Raw genomic sequence first — 25,616 nt, forward strand, 5'->3', positions numbered from 1 at the left:
CATACAAGGGACGCTATTGGCAGATGGCTGAGAATCTACCCAACTTACTTTTCTCTCTCTCTCTCTTGCGCTGACTTTCTGTGATCCTGACGTAGGGGGATTGAGCAGGGGGGCTGTTTGCACACCTAGACGATAGAGACGCTCGTCTAAAAATGCTGAAAGATTATCTTCACGTTGCTACCTTCTGTGCAGCTGCTTCGTGAAGCGACATGCTGCACGGTGCTTCGCATACTTAAAAGCTCGAAGGGCACATATTGATTTTTGATTGTTTGTTTTTCTCTGTCTCTCTCTCTCTCTCTCTCTTTCTCTGCTCCCGACGGAGGGGGTGTGAGCTGCCGCCTTCAACAGCTTTGTGCCGCGGTGCTTCGCATACTTAAAAGCCAGACAGCCCTATTGATTTCTTTGCTTTCCTCTCTCTTTCTGACAGTCTCTGCTCCTGATGCGCACTCCTTTGAAGAGGAAGATATGTTTGCATTCTTTTAATTGTGAGACGGAACTGTCATCTCTGTCTTGTCATGGAGCACAGTTTAAACTTTTGAAAAAGAGACAAATGTTTGTTTGCAGTGTTTGAATAACGTTCCTGTCTATCTACAACCTCCTGTGTTTCTGTGCAAATCTGTGACCCAAGCATGACAATATAAAAATAACCATATAAACATATGGTTTCTACTTCGCGGATTTTCACCTTTCGCGGGGGGTTTGGAACGCAACCCCCGCGATGGAGGAGGGATTACTGTAACCTACTGTCTCATCTTAGTTGGTTTACTTAATATTTATAAAATCCTTTTCAATATGTGTTGAGGTCTAAACATGATACTCCCTTATTCCTGTCCCCAATTAGACATGGAGTCCCTTAAAGTGTACTGACACAGATTTTACATAAATCTACTCTCAAAACAAAGATAAATGAAGTGAAAAGGAGTTTTAATAAAAACGCATGGGTTCTGAAATTTTAAAGTCTTACATTACCATTTAAATGAAGACTAAGTTAAATGCAAGTTTTCAACAACAACAACAACAACATTTATTTATATAGCACATTTCCATACAAAAAGTAGCTTTTTTAGTTAACATAACAACATTAGTTAACATAGAAAAGGAGTAAGGTCCGATGGCCAGGGTGGACAGAAAAAAAAAAAAAAAACTCCAGACGGCTGGAGAGAAAAATAAAATCTGCAGGGGTTCCAGGCCACGAGACCGCCCAGTCCCCTCTGGGCATTCTACCTAACATAAATGAAATAGTCCTCTTTGTAGTTAGGGTTCTCACTGAGTCACTTGATGCTGATGGACATACAGACTTCTGGCTTTTAATTCATCCATCATTGTTGGAACATCACGGTGCTTTGAGTAGATGGTGGTGGTGCAAGCCACCACCAAAAGGACACCGGAAAAGGAAACAGAAGAGAGAGTAGGGGTTAGTACAGATTTTAGAGCCACCATGAATAGTTATTATAATGAATTGTATATACAGAGTATCAGGATTTAAATTAAGTATTCAGATCTACATGGACTTTAATAATTGAAAGTTCATTAATAAAGCTTTCTATAAGGCAGATTATTGTTTATATTAATAGATCAGTAAACCTTGAGTTGTAAGATTAGGGCAATAGTTGTTCTGACAAATGTCTTCCATAATTTCACATCATATTAACAGCAATGACTTTATGGATTTCATTATTACTAAACAGATACCAAAACGCCAGACTGAAATGTTAGCTATCAGAAATCTAGTAGCACTGCATCACTTTGGCCAGTTTTAACTTAATGGCAGAGCAGGAGATTTTACATTTTATTTCCAAAATTAAATGCCTTTTGTCTGCATGAATAATACTGGAATTAATTAATAATTTGTTAATGAACTTTATACTGATGATAATGGTATTGTTCTACATAGCTTGAATATTAGTTGGCCTATCCTATATGTCTTTATTGTAATTATTTGCTTTGCTCCATACTTTACAAATGGTTTTCAAAATGACCAGCAGTCTGAAGACGGAGCTCTGTCTTTCCTGTCCGCAGTTAGACATGATGTCCCTCAGGATCCAGTGGTAGAGCAAATTGTCTTTTTTTCTTTGTTGCTATTATGAAGTGGAATTTGGAAACTCAGTATTAACTTTCATTTATATGCCGATGACCCTCATTTGTATTTATCAAATTAGACAAATTATAGTTCTCTAGTTACATTATTAGATAATTGCTTTATTAAATAGAAAAAGTGAATGAATGATATTTATAGTATTTTTATATTCAGAAAAATGGTCAGAATTATTTTAGTGGATGTAACTGTTAAAGTGTGTATTGTAATTGCAATGCTCAATTACTCTAATGCTGTAAAGCACCACTGCTGGTTTGCTATGTCACTCATGGTTCCTGAGCTGTGAATTTTCCCTACTTTTCCCTTTCTTCTCTTGACTTTGAGATACAGTGTGAGAGTTCAGGCTTTCAAAGAAGTCCCATTTAAGTTTTTTAAGCCCAAAAGAACCCAGAAACAATGTTTCTGTCTTTGTTTTATCATTGTGTTTTCTGTTTATGTTGTGTGACATTTCCCATTTGTGTATTTGATCTCAGTTAGATTTTTGCTTAATGAGAAGTTAAATTAAATAGGCTATGATGATGTGGTAAGCAATATAAGCTTGCATGATCCTTGTAAACTGTACATTATACAGACATGTGTTCCCTGTGATCCTATAATAGAAAAAGAAAGTTAAAAGATGGATAGATGGAAATTTATTATTCTGTTGTGTGCCATATATTGTGTACAAATAAGAGAAAATGCAGAAGAAAGGGAAGATGAGTATGTAATTAATGCCCAGGTATTATCACTGCTGTGAAACAACATTTCTCATGTGCTGTAAACCAGTGCTGTTCATTATTTCTGACAAAAAGAAAGATAGTGAGATGAGCTTGGGTGGCTACCTACTCTAGAAGGGACTGCTTCAATTGGCTATTAGAAAAATCTACTGCCCTCAACTGAAGTATTTGCAGGTCCAGAGTTTTTATCAGGAAACATGAGATAAGAGAGAACACTGAAAAGTAAGGCAATCATATATGCAGTATATTGCAGTGGTATGAATGTTAACATTTAAGAATGGGTATTTTTTCTTTGAAAACTTTCATCTTGCATAGTTTTATTCTAAAATAAATGTTATTGGAAATCAATGCACATAAAGCAACAGCAAGCATGGAGACTCTTTAAATTTTCTTAAAATAACACATTTTCTAATCGAAATAGTTTTTTACCTCGTAGCAACAAATATAAGTTCAAGTTCATAGTTGCAGTAATAAAAGAAATCAGCAAATCAGCTGTGCTTCCAAAAAAATGACAGATTTTGTTCAGGGTGATTGAGTGACCCAAAAGTTTAAAGGTAGGACGCTTTAATTGTTGTTCTCTTAAAAAAACAATGTACCAAAGCAGAGATTTTTTTTTTTTTTTTTTAATAACTATTATTACAATTTTGACATTAATTTTGCTAAGTAGTAAAATCCCCTGAAGATAATCAATTTTAAAGAAAAAGTAAAACCAAAAATGTTTTACTCATTTATTGATTCAGTGGAGCATTTCATTAGACTGCAATTTTAAGTCCTATAGATTTTCAGATAGCCTGGTACACTGTTCATTATATGATTTTTAGTGCATTCATTGAGGTTGTCAGATATCTTAGGTATTTTCCTTATTTAAGAAGTCTTTTAGATGAAAAAAAAAATAGTTTGGCTAAAGTAAGCACTACTCTTCTGCAAATTGTAAGATTATCCATGTTTGTTGAATGATCATCCATTCCATCCATCTGTTGTCTAAACTGATTTATTCAGTTTAGGGTGTCTGTGAGCTAAAATCTTTCCCAGCAATATCAAGCGTAATGAAGTAGAACCCAGCCCTACTTCAAAGCATGCTTATATACACATTGGCAAATTAATGATGACGACTAACAGGTCTCATCATTGGGATGTCAGTGGAAAGCTGTACTACGTGGGAAAAATACCTACACAAACACACACAAAATGTGCAGAGTTCACACAGACAGCAGCTGAGTCCAGTCTGTTGTGGGGAAAAAAAGTATAATAAAGTACAGTGGAACCATAATTCATTCCAAAACTGATTTGGTCGTGAACCGATGCAATTTCCCCCATAGGATTGTATGTAAATACAATTAATCCGTTCCAGACCGTACGAACTGTATGTAAATATATTTTTTTACAGATTTTTAAGCACAAATAGTTAATTACACCATAGAAAGCACATCGTAATAGTAAACTAAATGTAAAAACATTGAATAACACTGAGAAAACCTTGAACAACAGAGAAAACTAACATTGCAAGAGTTCGTGCTATTGTCTTACGACCCGATCGCTGTAAACACTTTTTTAAAATGAGTTTTAAGCACCTGGGAAAAAAAACCAGAACATTTCAACAAATCCGAACTTTATTTAAAAAACAACCACAAGCAACCAAGAAAGTAACATTGCAGGAGTTCACGCTAATAGCCTTACAACCCGATCGCTGTAAACATTTTTTTTAAATGAGTTTTAAGCACAGGGAAAAAAGGAACAGTTGAAAAATCTGTAATTTAATAAACCACCAAGAAAAGTAACATTGCAACAAATCACGCTACGAACTACTCGCTGTAAACACTTTTTTTAATGAGTTTTAAGCACAGGGAAAAAAATGAACATTTGAAAAAAGAGAAAAGTAACATTGCAACAATTCACGCTACGAACCGAAAAATGAACATTTGAAAAATCTGTAATACAAAAACTAACCATAAACCACCAAGAAAACTGTTTTTTCAACTAACTGTTGAAAACTAAGGTTCTGGCATGAAGTGAGGAGGAACTGGGTGGAGAACAATCCGGTCTCGTCGCAGTTGAAGACTTGTTGCGGGATGTAGCCTTCGTCCTCCACTAATTTTGTGAAATTTTTCACGAATTCTTTCGCAGCTTCAGCGTCTGAACTAGCAGCCTCTCCATTCCTTATCACACTATGAATGCCACGTCTCTTGCAAAACTTTTCAAACCATCCTCTACTGGCTTTAAATTCCTCACTTTCGCCACTCGTAGAAGGATAGTTTTGCAGCAAATCGCCATGAATCTTCCTGGCTTTCTCGCATAACATCGCCTCGCTTATGCTATCCCCTGCAAGTTGCTTCTCATTCAGCCACACTAGCAACAGTTTTTCCACCTCTTCCAGCACTTGAGGCCTCTGCCTGGTTAACGCTGTAACTCTTTTGGCAACATCAGCTGCTTTAATAGATTCTTTCTGCTTTAGAATAGTCAAAATCGTAGATTTTGACTTCTTGTACTCAGTGGCAAGATAAGTAACACGAACGCCATGCTCATACTTTTCAATAATTTCTTTCTTTACTTCAATTTCAATTTTCTGCAAAACTTTCTTCTCACCACTCTTCACTTGCTTAGAAGCCATGGTTAACTGCAAAAGCACACGAAATACTGTAGAGCACAAAGAGTTTACAGGTAAAGCACGCACATCTGACTGAGAACAATGAACAGGGAAAGGCTGAACACATGCTTAAATACAGTAATCGGCGCGTATGAACCGGAAGGGAAATGAAATAGAGCACAAACAGTTCACAGCGAAAGCACGAACGCACGTGCAAGCACGCACGTCTGATCGAGAACAATGCAACATGTGCGGAAATCATCGGTGCGCACAAACCGAAAGGGAAACTGGCTTGTTCATATACCGAGTGTGTGGTCGTGAACAGAGGCAAAAGTTTGGCGAACTTTTTGGTCGTAAACCGATTTGTACGTGAACCAAGGTTCCACTGTATAATTAAATACAAAAATGATAAATTATTATGAAATCAATGTCCTTATTTTATTTCAGTTCAATAAAGTAGTTATTGTGTGGGGTGTTGTCCCCCCCCCCCCCCTTAAATCCTGTTAAACCCGAGTCACACGTGGGGTAGTAATTTTCATCCACTTTTACATTGTTGAGCCCATATAACTCTTGAGATAGTATTCTGCTACCATCTAGTAGATAAAAAAACACTATGCTGCAAAAGTCGTGAATATTTCTAGGTGTTGTGCCACTCTAAGGTAATTAATCAATGTTCATGAGTAGGGCAGAGCCTTCAGTCAGAACACAGTGGTGTGTAAATGAGAAGCTGTAAAGCTAGTTTTAGAACAAACTGAAATTGGACAATAAGTTGAATCAAGAATTGTGATAATAATATGAATTGGTTATCAGACATGGACAGTGAAACTTGTGCATATGGCACTGTATGACCAAACTACTGAAATACAGTATGCATGGTGAATTCAATCGCCTGAAGGTTCGCTGTGAAAGTAGGTGTATGGCAATAAAGGCAATCTGATTACGTTCAAACAGAACGATAAGAAAGACGTTAACCCCATAAATATTGTTTACAATGAAGCAGCTGTCATTCTTGTAAGGGCAAATGTGGAAGTCACAAAGCCTTGTGTTGTGGTAGTTTACAATAACACAAGGGGCATGTAAATCTTGCAGGTCTGCCACTGACACTCAAACCTTTCATGCTTAAGCAACAGAAAAAGTATTAAAAGAAAGGTGTGCAAAGAAACTTGCTTGAACTGTCCTGACTGTGACGTCGTGCTGGGTATTGGTGACTGTTTCAAAACATGTCACACAGAGGACATGTACTAAATCTCCATCAGTACAGCAGTGGACAGTGGGCATACCTTTCCTACTGTAATTACATTGATGTTATAATATTTAGATATTTCTTATACACATAACAACATTTTTCTTGTTGAAGAAATTCAGTGTTTTTGACTCATTTTTCTGGGGATTATCCTAATGCTAAGGAGTCTACAGACATTTTATTTAACAAAGGGATTTTCCAAATGACACATTTCCAAATGGCTCTTTTAAAGCCAGCGCTCTTTCAGAATGTCTGTTTCATGATGATTTTATCACTTGTCAATCAAGACAAAGACAAACAGGCTGAACCTGTTCCTATTGGTTAATCCTTAGCTGTCAGTTATTTTTCGCTGATTGCACATAGTAGGCTATGAAAGATGTTTAGCTCTACTGCACTTGCATTCCAACTTGCAAAGATGTAGAGTTGATATAGTTAGTGTTGCAGATGAAGTATGAAGATCATTTAATGCATGATGCTATTTTAAAATGAATTAATGATGTATTGGAAATGCTCAGACAGGGAAGTTGCTCTTTAAAATGCTGATGTTGATGCAGAAATCATTAGTAGTTAAAGACTGAGCACCATCTCCATACAGAAGGAGCCTGCGAAGAAATCACACACAGGCAGGCTGGAAATTCCAGGTTATATGCATCAATATGATCTTCAGTACAGAAATAGTGCTCAGTTAATGTTCACAATCAATGGGAATAGTTTGAAGATCACTGATCTATCAGTGTATTTTCAAGATATTCTAAATTCATCATAAAACGGCAATATATTGTCTCCAACAGTCAGCTGTTTAGATAAGGGGTCTAAGTGCTTAATTGACAATGAGCTATTAGAGAGTCCCTGCATTCCACAATCCTTGAACTTTCAAGATGGAGACTTTCAGAGAGAAGATAACAGAAAATAACAGATTCATGTTGGAGATGTGGGTTGTTCTTGGTGAATCATGGAGAGTGGCACTGCACAGCAGCAAGAAGGGTTGGTCAGAGAGACCATCAGTATTATTTTAAGGAGGAGAATAGAACAAGACTAGCAGTGCCTTGTATTCAGTGCTTGTTTGTCATTTTACAAGGCATTTTCTTTGGTTCGTAATAATGCAACTATGTTGTTAAGCTTTTAAAGTTCAGTTTTCTACAGCTTAATAAACATTCCCATTGTTTAATACAGTTACAATATGTTAAATTATCTGAATATATTTCATGTGCAAAACTAACTATTGCAATTATTACTGCCTCAGTGTTTTTCCCAGTTTCAATATTAGGAAAGTAACACTAAAGATCTATGGTAGGTTATTGTCACCAATCAGGCAAAAGTAATTGGCAGGAAATGATTAACCAATAGAAATAAGTTCAGCCTGTTGGTCTTAGTGACAAGTAATAAAACCATCATTAAAATGAGGCATTCTGAAATAAATAGTGTTGGCATCAAAATGACCAATCGGATATGTGCTGTTCTGAAGATGTATAAGATAACAGGTCTCTCTTCTGTCCCCCTGCTGGACTGGGGTATGTTAATACACTACCCTGTCCTTCTTTTACATCTATTCCCTGGATGTAATTAACTATTATGAGTTAAACTACTGCCTATAGACAGCATAGATATTAATAAGCAAGAGCATAACTGAAGTACAAGTGCAGCAAGGGACTGAAAACAGTAAAGGGATGGCAGCATTATTCATGAAGTGGGAAATAAAACCAAGAGGCTGTACAAGATGTTTGGCAACATAAATAATTTGAAGCTGAAGGTTGTTAAGGATGTTTTGAAGAAACAAACAATAAGAACAAACAAATTGCAGTGGTACATTTATTAAAATGTTTCTAAAGTTGGAACCCTGGCAGATTCAGTGACATTGTAGGACTGATCTAGCCTCAGTTTACATTTCATCTCTTCTCCTATAGAAGAACTAGACAGCATGAGCTGTGTGTAAAATTATGTAACTCTTTTTTGTTTTGCCTTATTTAAAATTTGCTTGAATTTCTGTTGCTTGGTGCATGATTCCCAAGAACATTTTTTTTTTGCTATAGAGGTGGGAAAAATTTGATGTCTGAGCCAAAAAATCACTTAACAAAAAATTTCTTAGAAGCTGTAAATAAGCAATGAATCAGTTGAATGGGCACCAAGACCGATATCCTATGACGTATAGCTAGTCACTTTATCAAAATAAGCTGAAAGAATGTGATCTTTGATCTTCTCACAACTGCCTTATTTTCACTTTACGTTTAAACATTACAAAAAATAAGTTTAAGATCCTACTTTGCTGCCCTCCCTTTTATGTGGGATGAAATAAAAAATATTCATTCTGACAGGCAAATAATGAAGCTGCTGATGTGTGTTATCTGGGTGACCTCTGGAATCCTTCCATTCTGGCAGTACTTTTTCATCTGACAGTGTTGATGAAAGAAAGACCTTTTTGTCTTTTGTTACAAAACAATGTTCAGTTTATTGTGCACTTTATTGTTCTTAATGAGAAGTAAAAGTGAACTCAAGTTAATTTTAATGTATACAACTTTAAATACAGTCTAGACTTAGAGCAGTTTCAAAAGAAAATCAATTTGGAAATGGTGTTTTTTTTTCTATTTTTTTCTGAATTCCTATTCAGAATTCTCAATGATGTAGGAATTTTAGAGAAGTAATATTTTATATCCATTTTCAGGGAAGTGATTAGAATCTTTTACCTTCCACTAGTATTACAGTAAATATAGGTTTCAACAGTCCTGTTAATATTTTCTCCAGCACTTGTATATATGATGACAATATAATGTATTTAACAAAATAGAAAATGCATGTCTTTGATCTAATAAACAGAAACCAGTCTTTTATGAATTGGATGAATACATTAAAAAAGGAAAGAACAAACTGCCCATTAACATAGCTGTAGAATGAACATGTGTATGTTGCATGTATATGTGGTATTGTCTAAGCAAGCAGTGTACTAGGAAGGTGTGATTAATTAAAACGCAGCCGTAACAAAAGACAGTGGAATGCCATTGTGCCAAAATCTCACTGAACACAAATGAATTCAGTCTTCTTCAGTATTCTTCATTAGCCTTTCTCTCTTATGACTTTGTTAAGGAAAGTGTAATTCTGATAATATGTGCAAGAATTGTGTTCTGTAGAATTCTGAATGACACTGCCTGTGCTTTTTTGTGGACTGGTAGTATTTATAGTTGTTTGATCCCCCTATTTTATAATTCACTTATAGTTATTACTGAAACTCCAGAAAAATATGTCTTTAAAATGAAAATCTTCATTAGCATTAAAACCAGAAACTGTCTGCTTTGTCCTATTAGTACTTCTGTGCTGTACAGACCTGGCTATGTACTGAAATATACTGCTCACAAACAATGTATGAATTATGAGTGATTGATAAAGCAGCTGATCTGATACACTGGATGAAATTCTTCTTACAGGATGGATTTAGACAAAAAAGTTTTATTTGTGTGCTAAAAAGTAGTAGAAAACATGCAAATACATTTATACATAAAACATACCCTGTGAATACATATGCAATATCTGTACCTACAAAAGGAAACAGAAAATGTAATTTACTGATGGTGTATTTTTCTCTTAAATATAATATCTTTGTGTATGGAATTGTATGTGAACTGCATGTGATAGATTAGCCTACCCCTTTAAGAATATTAGCCATAGTGCTATGCAGTACAAACTTATTGGTGAGCCGATGCTGGCCCCCCTCCTTCCCATTACTCTGTATTGTATTAAGAGGGTTTGAAAATAAAAAAAAATGTTTAAGGCCAGTGATTTGAACACTTGTAGGGAATACGTGCAGGGAGGACAAGAATATTTGTGTTTTGGTGGCCATCACCTAATTCTTTGCTTCTATTTGTGTTTCTGGTGTGTAAGGTGAATTCTCAAGAGTTTTTTGCTGCAGAAATTCCTATAAATGAAATCTTAGGAATTCCCCAGAATAAGATGGAGAATGGTTAAGGTTATGGAAATCTGCTCTGCCCCACTCAGTCTGTTGCTACTGGAATCCTCTCCATGAAAGACTGATGGTAGATTAAAATTTGTTTTCAACTACAGTGCTAGCAAGAAAATGAGTTCAGAGATTCATCTCCTAAATGATTACTTGCAAAACAAACTCTATTTTCATTATTCAGGTCCTTTATCTAACCAATTAATCTAGCAAAAGTAATACAGTAAAATCTTGGATTGCGGATAACTTGGTCTGCAAGTGTTTTGCAAGACGAGCTAAAATTTTTAATAAATTTTAACTTGATAAACGAGTGAGGTCTTGCAATACGAGTAATATGTATACGCTTTGTTTGCTGAGCGTCACGTGATCACAACTGAGCCGATGGTTCTGTTCTCTCTGCAGGATTGTGGGTAATCATCTCCTATTCTCGGTCTCAATCGGCATGCCTCACTCAACATCCGTATGAGCGCATACTGTTTACTACAGCATTGTGACCACATGTGTGTTGTAACGTGTAAGTCCCTGTCTTGCACCCCAAAACACAAAGCTGAATCTCAGTACTTTAGCAACACCAACTTTTTTCAGCTTGAAACAGGAACAGCACAGTTATTTATTGTAGCGGGATCTGCCACTCTCGTATACATAGACTCAGCAGTCAGGCAGGGTCATGGCCAGGTTAGTGGCCAAGTAATACTGTGCCCTGCATGTATAATGTTCCTTGTATCACCCATCAACAGCAGGTGCATATAGCATGTCCGCGATCTTTTCGGATTCGCTTTTACGACAAACTGCTACAGCGCTGGGAGCCTAGGGTTGCTTTGATATGCTTTTCCGCATGTCGTCCTGTTGGGTGGAATCCCAAAAGAGTTTAGAAACCTTACAGTGCGTAAAGCATTTTTTTTTATTTTGTGTCTAAGTGTAGTGACTTTTCAGGCAAAAGCAACTGTCATTGGATAGGTTCCTTGTTAAAGTCGCAAAAAAAGAAGAAGATACCAGTGAGCCAACAGATAGCAGGGATTCCGTTAGAGTGAAAGTTGTTATATGCAATAACCCTCCTCCTCCTCTCTCTCCATCTCCCTCACACCAGCCACGATTCATTTCAAAGGTAAATTGCAGGTTAATTTGTTTTATGTATTTTTACTTTATATTTTGTACTAATCATTTTTATATGAATAGTTTTGGGTTGTGGAACGAATCATCTAAGTTTCCATTATTTCTTATGGGGAAATTTGCTTTGATAATACGAGTGCTTTGGATTACAAGCACGAATCTGGAACGAATTATGCTCGCAATCCAAGGTTCCACTGTACCTAAATACATTACAATTTTCCTCTAATAATATAGGACATGATTCAGTAACAGAAAACCTATTCTGTTGCTCTCTTCAGCTGAAGTGTCATTTTAAATCTTTGTGAAGAAAACTGGTGCAACTCTGCCATTGCTTAGAAGAGCTGCCCTACGCTATAACAACCACATTTCATTTTACAAATTAAACATGGGTAATGGAAAGATTGGTAGTTCCAGTTCTGTCTTGATATGAATCTCATACTTCCCATTATCCCATAGTGGCTGTTCTTATGTCACTTGAGGCTGTATTTTAACACTGTGGCTGTTAGACATTTCGTGGAATATGTATATACCAGTAAGAAAGAGTAGATTTTGGCAAGGCATCATGTGTCTGGTCAACACCTTGATGATTGCTCTTCAATGATGATTGTTCTTAAACTGAATGTGTTAACCATACAGTACATGCAGCAAGTAAGCAGACTTTGTTTTGGCCCAAGACATAGGTGCCACAGCACTAAATATCATGGATGCCCCATCAGGTGGGACAATGGATATAATATGTGGCAGCAGTATGAATAGCAGCAAGAGGCTGAAACACTATCTCTGAGTAGTGAAGATCATGAAATAAATGAGACATTGAAATCTTAAGTGCTTTGAGCATGGGAAAGATGCTACTGTATATAAATAAAATGTATTATTATCTTGAACGTTGTCTTATTTTAATTTCTTATTTTGTCTTTTATTTTTCTTCTCTTCATTATGTAAAGCACTTTGAGCTACTTTTTGTATTAAAATGTACTATATAAATAAGTGTTGTTGTTGTTGTTGTTGAATGGCAAATAATTCACTTTAATATGTTAAGCCAACTATTTGATGAAAAGCTCCCACCATGTTACTAATTAAGCCATTGCTGAACATAATACAAAAGAACAGGTTGCCTAATAAATCTACTGACAAGCATAAAGAGAAAACTGCCATGTACCATGGCTACACGGGGTGCCCATACATAATTAGACCTGTGTATGAGCAGCTAGGATAACCTTGCATTAGAAACAAAAAGTGGTCTGTCTGTCCCTCCATTTTCTAAATTTACTTCTGCAAATTTAGAGTTTTGAAGTGTTGTATGGCTATTCAAGCAATGTAATGTCAATAATTACGATTTCTATAGTACATTTTCATGCAAATGATGTAGCTTAAAGATGCCAAAGAAGTAATTACATGCAATTAAAAACAAATTAAAATTAGACAATGCATAATTAGTATGCACAAAATAAATTATGCACACTTAAATAAGATAGATATGTAATTAAGAGAAACACAGTCCTTACATATAGATTTTTTTAAAGTCTTTAAATGACCATTATGACCATTAGATGATAAGGTCAGTTGGTCAGGATGGACAAAAAAATAAAAGCAAAACTCCAGTTAAGCTGCAGAAAAAAACAGCCTATGGGGTGTCCAGGCCAAAAGACTACCCAGCCCCCACTGGGCATTCTGCCAAACATAAATATTCTTAACTAGTACTTTATTTATTTTCTCATAAGGCTTTAGTCTTAGAGGATTCAACACAGTGGGTCTTGTGGCAGGTTGGGGTATATGCTTTCATTCAAACATTCAAACACCACACAAAGCAAAAATAATCTTAAATATGGTCCATTGCAGAACAGAGAGATATGTTCATTTTGACATGGAGTTCACAATTGAACTTGCTAAAAAACTGAGACTGCTCTATAAATATGGTGGGTAGGAGGAAGAGGTGGAGTCAGGACAACCGGAACTGGAAGTGATGTGGCAGGAAAAGGAATTCTCGGTAGCGGGAATGAAGTCATTAGAGTTGGCTGGAAGTGATGTCAGCAGGGGGTGGATCAATGGTGATGTCACTATGAATCAGGGTCCTTGGCTGTGCTACAGGGGAATAAGAGGAGAGAGGGTCAGGTGAGAGCGCTAACCCCCGGTCTGGCTGACACACAAGCCTGTCAACTGTTCCCCATCCACACGTGTGTGACACTATATAACTATTTTAATGTCCCTATAGAGATAAAAAAAAAAACAGATTTTTTGCTTATCTTCATTTTTGGCGTCTAATCCAATAGATGTTGCTAATGTGCCTTTTAAGGTTTTCTACGGAAAAAGAGCTTTACTACTTGTACTTCACAAAAAGTGGTGTGTCCTGCTTACCTGAAATTAGAGTCTTAACTAAACCCAGATAAGCAAAAATCTACATATAGTACTTCACACTAACTGGCGTCTTTTGACACTTAAATCAGATGTGTGGATTTACTACAGATTCAAACAGTGTGTCGGTAAAGCACAGCTGGAAGAAAGCAAAGCCCATATGTAAACTGTGCAACTCAGAAGTTAAGTATTGTGGTAGCACAACAAATTTGAGAAATCACTTATCCTGAACTCACTTAGAAACGTTGTCTCAGTCACCAGACAAGTAGAGGCTAAACAATATAGACTGGAGATTGCGTTTAACTCCAAGCTTAATTCATCTCATGTCCATAAAATAACAATCAATAGCAGTTTTTATCTGTAAAGATATGAGAACCCATACTGTTGTTGACAACAAGAGCTTTCAACAAAAGATGCAGGAAACAACAGGAAAGCAAATGAGTAAAGTTATTGTACCTAGGCTTTAAGAAGATCTCTTAAAGATCTCAGCGAAGAGAAGAGAAGAGCTCTAACTTGCAACAGCTGGACATCCATGACCTCAAAGATCCAGAGATCTCACTGTTTGTGTTTTTTTTCTGTGTGGACAGCTTAAAAGCCAAGTGTACCGCTAATGTCCTGCAACCACTGCTGGACTAAAAAAGGAGGATTGAAGAGGAAATCGCTGGCAATCCTCTTGATATGTTATGTCGAGCAATGAAAAATTTCCATTACAGGCTGTCAGAATGTGTATGGAGAAATGGACAATGCCTTCATGATGTTTTCTTCAAGACATAAAATTAATATTGAATAAACCCCCCCCCCCCCCCCCATAATATGTGTGGACTCTGATGTAGCCATAGATATGTTTGCTAAATTATGGTGAATTTTTTAAGAGTAACGATATTTTGTTCATCTTACAAATACTGATGTTAACTGCTCATTGCTAATCAAATATTTATTCTTAAGTGTCATTCCATGCTTATGCATATGTTATGAAAACACTATGTAAATGCCCTTCAAATAAAGTGTTAACTGAAATTTGTCACATTATATTAATGTTCTCTAACAAAGCCAGGACTTCATATATATCGGTGCATGATAATTAAATAAAGATACAATTGATATTGAATAGAATTGGGACATAGTGAACTAAAATTGAATTAAATAACTCATGTGTTCTGTATACCTTAAAAGCTATTAGACTGTTATCACGATCTTCTGCTCACACAGCATTTCTGTTTAAAAGTGTTTTTATTGCTTATCACTGTCTACATAGAAGATGGGCTAAAATTTTTCTGACTTTTGCGGAGTATTTATTTAGTAAATTATTAACCTCTGTTAAATAAATCATATTGCTGTTTCAAACTGTAACTTATTAGTAATTCTATGACACTTGTGGTATTTATTAATAATAATGAGTGCACGTTGATACAATGATTAGGAATTGTCCTTTTAACCTTTCTTAAATAATTCCTTTAAATAGGTAGTACAATATGTTAAATAAGTTTTTCCACATTATCATATTAAAGAAAAAGAGCATTATCTTACTTTCAATTAATTTTCTTTTCAGAATAATACAGTGTGGAAGCCAGAATCCTGCCAGAACTGCAGCTGCTTTAATGACATTGTCGTTTGTGAAACCACAAGATGCCTGAATCCTCATTGTGACTTTAAAAGGGTAAATTTTCTGATTATAATTTCAATGTGGAATTGTTATAGTTGTTTATGTACAGTGTATAACAGAGTATACCTGAGTATGCCCACATGCTTAAAAAAACATTATACCGACAAGGCTGTCATCTAAGTTAATAACTGAGACAATAAATAAAACTGTATTATGTTCTTGGTGGTAAATATTGAAATGTAAATTATTGCACTACATGTACAGGCTTGTAAGAGATACATGAAGTAAGTATATAGATGTGTTCAAGTGGAGTATCCCAGCTGCAGGGAGGTGGTGGCAGTGATGGGTTGGACTAGTAGTAGTGGCTCAGAGCAACTCCCACTGAATACTGAGGGATGGTAGCAGGAGAAGGGAGCAGGGCTTGCGAGGTTCCCTGCTTAATGCATAGGGATGGTTGTGGAAGGATGACTGTGGTTGCTGGTGGATGGAGACCTCAAAGGGTGAGCAGAGGAGAAGTCAATTTAATTGGTTGTACCTAGGCCCATATATTGGGTTTTATGGACAGGACTTGATTGTGTTTTAACCTGTGAAATTTTACGATTTATGGGATTATTTATTGACTTTTAATTTCCACTAAGAACACTGTTTTTACCAAGGATTATTTATTGACTAATTCATTGAAAAAGCACTTCACTTTGATTGTTTGATTTGATTATTAGTAAAAGCACTACGCACTTGCCACCAACCCTTGCTGTGTGTGTGTGCGTGTGTGTGTATGTGTGTGTGTGTGTGGGTGGGTGTGTCCTCATTGCCTAGTCCGCCCTCAGTACATGACTGTTGATGTCCTGGATTCAGAAAATGTATGCCAGCTGTGGCCGAACCAGGCAACTCAGTAGACCACTGTTGTTTTCACAGTACAATATACTGTTTTACATATTTATATATTTTTTTTTCTTAACACTGCTTTGTCCTCAATACCAGTACAAGTTTAATGTTATTTAATTATGACAAATAAAAATCCTTTGATGCTTTAGGTCACTTTTCTGTTTTACTTTTGTTGATTTGTGCAAAGCTGAGCAACCTGCTGGTAAATAAGAGGCAATTTAAATCATGCTATGTTCCTGGAAGGACACTAATTAATACTGCAATCTTGTCAATAGTGATAAGGAGTGTAGTTTGTAGATGGGAATATGATACAGCATGCAACTGTTAAAAATGCACCTCTTCAGAATTCATCTTGGAAATGCTTGGGATTTACAGTACTGTATACATTCTCTGATGTTTTGCTTGATAACTACATCTGTGCTGACTAGAATTTGTTAAGATTCCTAATTGTCATCTGAATTTAGGACTAACTGTAGCATTTTACTGCTTCTGGTTCTGTACTTTAAAATGTTCTCCACTGCTTCTAAACTTTGGACCTTCTTCTTAATCACATAATTGTGTTTTATGTACTGAATGTTATAAAAGGTATTTACTGAATATAACTAATACTAATGAACTACAAGGTACAGTGCTGGTAACATGAGAGCTTGCACACTGAACTTGTGTCTTCCAGGGTGCAGCAGCTGCAGTCTTTTATTGGCTTGAAATGTTGTTTCTTTTCCATTCACAAGATGAGCTATGATACAAATTAAGCACATTCACACTTGCAGTTAACTCACTTGGGGTATTCTACAAAGCATGTTTATCGAGTAATGCCTCCCATCATAGGGTGAACAGACTCACATACACAAATACCGGGTCAATTTAATAAAATCATATGCGTATTTTTGGACTGTGTGTCATTATTTAAAAAAAAAAGGGGACACTGATGATATCTTGATACTCCCTCAATAAAAATGGTTCTGTATTAATAATTTAACAGCGTCTAAAATACTTGTAGCAGCCATGTCATCTCACGGAGTGCAGCTGCTCCATTTGATCTCTGAGCAAATGCAGTACATCTCTGCTGGTCAAGGGATCAATGAGTGTGATTAAATGCACAAATGCAACTCGTTTAGGGTGAATAATATGGTTAAGGTAGAAGACTGGTTTATTAAAAATCTGTGTTTACATAGTCAAGTAATCTTCAAAATGCTCTGATATTCTTAAACTGCATAAAATAAGAGTGCCTTGCGCCCTGTGTTGGCTGGGATTGGCTCCAGCAGACCCCCATGACCCTGTGTTAGGATATAGTGGGTTGGATGATGACTGACTGACAAAATAGAGTTAAAACATCATCATCAGCCACAATGAATCTGAAAATAAGCATGACACCTGTGATATTTTTTTGTTTTTTCTAAATATGTTTAATCAAATGGTTACTTTATTTAAAGATTTCTGTTAGCAGATTTCATGTAGCTCACACTTTTCTGCTTTGGTATGTGATTGAGCTCTTGCCTTATATGCAGCGCTGCTAGAATAATAGTAATGCAGATATTTTTACTTTAGTAAGATAAGTATTGTGTTTGGTTATTCGTTACTTTAAAAAGTAATTGGACTACTTTAACACGTGTTACTTTTAATATGTTACCCTATTGCTCCTTAGATTGTGTTGCTGAGTGTAGCACTGTAAGTGTCAGTAAGAACACACAAATATTTCAAAAAGGCTCCCTTCTTAGGAGTTACAAGTAGTTAAAACACAGTCACGTAATCATCAATATTGTTTATTAAGTATTCTTGTAACATTCAAACATTACCAAATACCAACTCTCCCAAGCAAAAAAGTTTACAACAAACTAATTCTTTTTATCTTTCTCAAGGTAAAAATGTAAGAGCAATTGATTGATTATGTCATAATATTAGGAAACCTACAGCAATCATAGGATCATTCTTATTTATATTTTAACTATGGTCCCAATTTGTTAAGAGTCAGTTTTGGATATAAGGTTATGGCCACTTTAAGAGTTACAGACCATAGAGAAGTCCAAATGAGGCTAATTTAGCCTAAAATCCATACCATAGTAAGTCTGTCTCTACCACCTAACTAATGAAACAGAAAAAGAGAATAAAAGGCTATCTGGTATTCATCCTTGGTGCTTCTATACATGTAAATGTTTTGACTTAAACAAATTAAATGTTACGTACACATGGTGAAGTAAATTAAATAGTTTAAATTCACTTTCATTTTAACATTGATATGGCTCATCACTTGAGTTTTAGCAGCACCATGAAAATGGAAAACTGAGTGCACTTTACTAAGGACTAAAACAGTTGTGTGTTGATTGTATAGCACAACCTACTGTGCAATAATTGTGATTGCTACTAGTGCATGTTGAGGCAATACAAAGAATTGTCTTCTCAAGTTTGTAAACTAGTGCAAATTAAGACACAGACCAATCCTGGGCAGGATGCCACTCCATCAGAAGACACAAACACACAAATAATATTAGTAATAACGTGGACCAGTAACATTATACAACAAACTATAAACAGAAACATGTAGATCACCACTTGTTATTATTATTATTATTCATTGACCTGTGTTCTCTACAAATCATCTGCCAGACTTTTTCACACTTGGCCCAGTTATGCCAAATGTATCACTGCAAATATGGGAGGTTAGCTAATGAATTTCACCAGTGTACCTACTGTATGTTTGGGCTAAACAAATTTCACCAGTAATTCAACTTAGGAATCTATCTTGTCAAAAAGGTGATAATAAAAACTGCTGCAATACTATTTAACTCTCTGCTGTGCCCTTAAAAATTGCAGTTCGTTCTGCACAGTCCAGTGGATGATCCAGTGTGCCTGGTTTGCCAGTGGATTTGACAAGGATATTCAGGTTTGGCCAGGCAAGTATGTTAAAAAAAAAAAAAAACCTACTCTGATCACTTGGTAAGAATGATAAAGATTCGATACCTGGCTCCTTCCGACTAGAGAGTGCTATCTTTCCACCGCTGGCTTCTCCCAGCGTGAGCACACTCTAAGTATAATGGTCGCTCCTGCTACATGGTCACTCAACAGGAGTGATCCCAGAACCCTCTCCTAAGTGCTGGCCACACATTCCTTCCTGGGGCTTCATTCCCATCTGCCCGCTTCCTCCAGTCTTGTACCGGCACTCGCTCACTTCTGCCTGTTTCTCTCTGTTCCTCTCTTTAACATCCCTTCTCTTTCTTTATTTCTTCTTCCTTTAATTTTTCTCTATTCTGATTCTCTTTTTAAATTTCATTTTTCCTTTCTGGTCTTTTTTCTCTCCTTCCATTTTCTCGTGCTGCCTCCCCTTTATATGCCTCCATAGGTGCAGCACTTCAATTGCACACAGTAGAAGGCCGTTGAAGCAACTGAGACAGACCACACCCTCAAATTACCTCACCAACCTCCCGCAGCTGCGTGAGCATGCACACCCGTTAAGATCGAGCCGGCCTTTCAATTATTTATTTATTTAAAAATGGGCCACTAAAATGTTAAGCCATGGACCCGCTATACAATTATTCCCCTCTCAGCAATTGCCTGCTGGCCTATTGCACACCTCAGCAGGCCTAAAACTGGCAAGTATCTGTTTTTGGAGTGTGGGAGCACCAATAAAAAAAGGGGTCCTTCACCTCAAACATCATAAGAAGCACTGATGTTGCAATTGAGCAACCATTTTGAAGTTCTCATCTCTGCACCAGATGCCCACAGAAGTGCTTATTGTCATTTTGGGAGACTCCATTGTATGAAACCTGGAGTTTGCTCTTTCTGGCCGAAGACTTTTGTAACTTGCTTTCTGAGGAAATAAAACTCCACCTGCCCTTGTGAAGTTTAAAGAAGTCGTGACTGTGGTGTTCCACTTGAGAACAAATGACATTCGCAGTTGCTAGTCAGAGGTGCTGAAAGAGGACTGAGAATCGCTCCTGCACATCGCTTGTAAGGGGACCCAGGATTCAGCTATGCTGATCGTCATCTCTGGACCACTTCCAATGCATTGATGTTCAGATGAGGCCTTTAGTTGCCCGTTTTCCCTCAATGCCAGGTTGAAGACTTTCTGTGCTGAGCACGGCCTTGGCTTTGTTGACAATTTCATTTTGTTCTGAGAGCGATAGAAGTTTTTCAGAAGAGATGGGCTACATCTGAAAAGGCAAGACACCCAGGACCACTCAGTCAATATAGCTAAGGTAAATAATCAGCTTTGACTATTTGAAATTAATCTTAATACTAATCTGCGTTATATTTTGAATCTAGCCAGCCAGCCGCTGAATTGTCTAAACAAGTGCTTAATTTGATCATGGTCAAACTGAAAGATCTGGACAAAGTAGGACAAATAATAATAAAAACCAACAGGTCTGGACAAAGCAGGATAAATGTGAATAAATTAATTGCTAATTCAGTGTGCCTCAACACGTCAATTCAGCTGTGTTCTTCTGAGACCTTAAATGTGGCTTTACTAAATGTTAGAACATTAATCAGTAAGACTTTTAGATTAACAATCTTATTAGTGATAGGAAAATAGACTTTATTACATTGAGTGAAACATGGCTCACTAGTGATGGTGCGGCAGTGTTCATTGAAGCAGTGCCTCTGAATTACATTTTTGTTCAATTAGTTTGCAAAGCTCAAAAATGCGGCGGTTTTGCAAGTATTTTCTTGAGCTATTTATACTGTAAAGATACCTGTTTTGACACTTTTCGTGTCCTTCGAGTATCTTGCCATGGTGACAGTCTTTCATATTGACCATTTGTGTCCTTTATTGTGGAATTCTTAGACTTAGTAGCAGTAATAATAATAATAATTAATGATGATAGGTTCCCAATTGTAGGGGATTTGAATTTTCATATAGATATTCAGTGAAACCCTAAACCAAGAGAATTTATTAACTTATTGCACTCATTTTATCTTCGCCAGCACGTCAACCAGCCTACTCATAAGGGAGGGCCCACACTGAATTTAGCTATTTCAAAAGGATTTAAAGTTGATGTGAATCAGGTCATGAATGCTGGCATATTTTACCATTTCAATATTTGCAAGTATTGTAGAAATACTGGTAGCTACCACTAAAAAGTTGTATACTGTTTATAGTCATTAATTTAATGCATCTGTAGCATGTAAGTTTGCTAAAATTCTTGATAATCAGTCCAAATTTAGTGCTTGTCCTCACATAGACAACAGTGTTACCAGAAAAACTGAAATATTTTTTGTGAGGTGAGAGCTGCAGCTGACATAGTGGCCCTTGAAAAAATTAAGAAATCATCTAGCACCAATATACCATGGAAGACTCAGTGTGTCAGAACTTAAGAGAAAATGCTGTAGGGCTGAGCATAAATGGAGGTAAGCTAAATTTACAGTCCACTGTGAAATTTTAAAGGCACATATAGCTGAATGTAACAAAGCAGTCCATCTTGAGAGGCATTCCTATTTTTCTAAAATTAATAATAATAACAATAATAATAAATTTTATTTATATATCACCTTTCCCATGCTCAATTATAAATGATAATGCTGTAAATCCTAGGGTTTTATTCTGAATGACTGTTTTCTAAACCCAGTTCATTCAGAAGAATGCATCCTGGAATCGTCTAGTAACTTTTAAAACACAAAATAAATATTAGAAATAATATAATACATCCCTCCAAAAGAATCCTGTTGAACCTAAGCATGCTCTTTTTAGATAATTAAATGCCTTCACTAAAATAGTTATTCTGGAATTCCATAATTTCTCAGCTAAAACCCTGCGCTTGTGTCCTTGAACCAGTCCCAACAGGATTTTTCAAAGAAATCTTGGATGTGCTAATTGATACTGTACTTGAAATAGTGAATTCATTATTAGATAAGAGGGTCTTCGCAGATTGTCTTTGATTGTCTAAAGACTGCAGTAGTAAAACCTCTGCTTAAAAATGAATATCTTGACTTATCTGTACTTGATAACTTTAGATCTATTTCTAACCTGCCTTTTTAAGTAAAATTTTAGAAAAAGTAGTTTTTCAGCAATTAAACGACTATTTACATAAATATTCTTTTCTTAAGTTTCAGTCAGGTTTTAGAACAAATCATAGTATGGAAACTGGACTGCCTAATATAGTAAATGACATACTGGTTAATACAGACAGAGTGTACATGTCTGTTCTTGTTTTATTAGATCTCAGCACAGTCTTTGACAGCATAGACCACAGTATTACAATTAAATACCTTAGGCAATTGGTGGGCCTCTCGGGCAGAGTCTTAAATTGGTTTCAGTTCTATTTAACAGGTAGAAAATGCTTTGTTAATTGTGGTGATTGTAGTTCAGGGATCCATGATATTGTATATGGTATACTACAAGGAGCTATTTGTGTCCACTGTTATTTTTAATCTGTATGCTTCCAATAGGCCAGATTTTCTCAAAACACAATATGAATTACCACAGACTTACTGTCTGACTTACTGTCTGTCTTGTATTTCTAATTGAATGAGTAGTAATTTTATCAAGCTAAATAAGGAGAAAAATTAAATCTTAATTGTTAGTAAAATTGAAATAATGAGGGTATTAGAAATAAATGATGCCTTAGCATTAAAAGTCAAAGTGGAAGTAAAGAATTTACATGTAATCAAGGACTCTGATCTAATCTTTAAAGAACATATTAACCATATTACTAAGACTGTATTTTTCCATTTAAGGAACATTGTAAAATGTAGAACTCTTATAACATTGCAAGATGCTGAGAAATTAATTCACCCTTTAGTTGGCTAAATCTCAGCCAGAAAAAGAAAATCTGAGCACATCTCACTAGTATTAGCATTGTTACATTGGTCACCCATATTTTATAGAATTACCTTTAAAATAATACTAATGATAAATAAAGTTTTAAGTAATCTTACTCCTTCCTATTTTTTTGGAGTGCCATTCCCCTTCCATTCTAAATCATAACCTTAGATATTCTAATAGCGATCGGCTTATTATTCCAAGTGCCAAACATAAAAGTAGTGGTGGCGGCCTTTTGCTGTTGCACAGTAAAAATCTGAAATACAGCAAAAATGATATGCTAGGCTAATGCTGTAGATCATTTTAAAAAAAACTCCTAAAAGCCCACTTTTTTAACTTAGCTCTTTCGTACCTACAGTTTAGTTCTGCCCTTACTAAAGTAGATATTCATAGAATTATCATACTCTTCAATGAACCTGCAATATTTTTTCCTATGCCACAACTACCTGATCAAAGTCCTGTGCAGCCACCTGAGATGTTTGAATGAAAGCTGACACCCCAACATACCATGCGGTCCACATATTGAATCCTCTAAAACAAAGGCTTAAGGAGGAAAAAAAAACCTTCTTAAGAACATCAATGTTAGGCAGAATGCCCATTGGGGGCTGGATGAACTTTTGGCCTAGAACCCCTACAGATTTTTTTTTCACCAGTTTAACTGGAGTTGTTTTCTTTTTTTCATCATTGGACTATCATTTAGAGACTCTAAAAACAATTTTATATTTATGGAGTCCATTTCTCTTAATTAAGGGCGGCACGGTGGTGCAGTGGTAGCGCAGCTGCCATGAAGTAAGGAGACCTGGGTTCGCTTCCCGGGTCCTCCCTGTGTGGAGTTTGCATGTTCTCCACATGTCTGTGTAGGTTTCCTCCAGGTGCTCCGGTTTCCTCCCACGGTCCAAAGACATGCAGGTTAGGTGCATTGCTGATCCTAAACTGTCCCTGGTGTGTGTGTGTGTGCCCTGCGGTGGGCTGGTGCTCTGCCTGGGATTTGTTCCTGCCTTGCGCCCTGTGCTGGCTGGGATTGGCTCCAGCAGACCCCCGTGACCCTGTGTTAGGATATAGTGGGTTGGACAATGACTGACTGACTGTATATGTTAAAAATATATATATATATCTTATGTAAGTGTCCATTTTTAACTTTTTCTATACTATTTATGCATTATTATTCTTATCAAATGTCAATTTGTTTTTCTTTGCATGTAGCTACAACTTTAACATCTTTTAAAGCACTTTGTACTGTATCAGTTGTATGAAATGTGCTATAGAAATAAAGGTTGTTGCTGTTGACAAAGGAGGCAGTCTGCCTAATCAAACACCACTAGCTTATTGTGTATTTTTGGTAAAAAAATTTAATTTCTTCTGTGACAGAAACTGGTGGATGATGAGTACACAGCATCTGCTATATACGTACTTTCTGTCAAGACAGTTTTTTTTAATTGAAATGGGCATAATTTAGTGATTATCAATTTGTTAATTTCAATTCAACTAAACAATGAACTCCTCTTCTATTATTACAGTACAGCATTTAGCATGTTGGATTCTTTTGCTTTTTGCAACACAAAACAACTCAGTTTTTGCACGTTCCAGTATATAAATAGAGTTACTCAGAGAAGAATAGCTACAGATTATAAAAATATAGTGTGTTTGATCAATCATGAACAATGTCATCTGAGCCTATTCTGTTGCAAATTTCCATTTACTTTACCTTTGGTTATATATTTTTGTGTGATATGAAAACATCTGAAATTGTACTCAATTTGAAGTTTAAGTCACATCAGCCTTCAGGTGCCACTGTTCATGTTGTTGGGGGAGTTGAGATTTAAAGAGTTACTGTACGTATATGTTGGGCGCAGTTTCTCCAGTTGATAGACAGTGCCATCATGCTTCAACAGATTCATTTGAAGAGCTTGCATTTGAAAAGAGGAAAGATGTTATTTTTCACTATGCAAAAAACGGTGTGTTTCAATTAATAAAAGTAGAACCTCTCCAACCATAAATACAAATCAACTCCTCTTTGAAATGATGTGCTAACGTGACCATGTTACATAGCATAGTGAAAAATTCCACATTGTCTCCTACTAGCATCTGCAGTAACAATATTTGAAATACAGTTATAAGTATATGACAGACTGTGTAGTTAGTTTTAATATACAATATGCTAAATGTTTGTAAAATAAGTTAAGCCAAGAAATGCAAAGAAATGATGACAAAACAAGAAATGTGTTGCGTTGTCTTACTGGGTTTTAAATAGTCAGTGAATCATAGGAAACACTCATTAATATTGTAATGTGTTGGAATAATAAAAAAATGTGTTTGGTTTGGAGCACAAAA

The 25,616-nt window shown here is 36.1% G+C and overlaps 1 protein-coding gene across 1 annotated transcript in view; it reads left to right on the plus strand.

The window, feature by feature from the left end:
* Window positions 1-25,616, plus strand: part of fras1 (Fraser extracellular matrix complex subunit 1) — a 303,582-nt gene that overhangs the window by 83,568 nt on the left and 194,398 nt on the right. Inside the window, 1 exon segment of the mRNA XM_028805595.2 lies at window positions 15,593-15,700. Coding sequence (XP_028661428.2) covers window positions 15,593-15,700 — 108 coding nt within the window.

Source organism: Erpetoichthys calabaricus, chromosome 7, assembly GCF_900747795.2.
Source record: "Erpetoichthys calabaricus chromosome 7, fErpCal1.3, whole genome shotgun sequence".
Taxonomy (NCBI): Eukaryota; Metazoa; Chordata; class Cladistia; order Polypteriformes; family Polypteridae; genus Erpetoichthys; species Erpetoichthys calabaricus.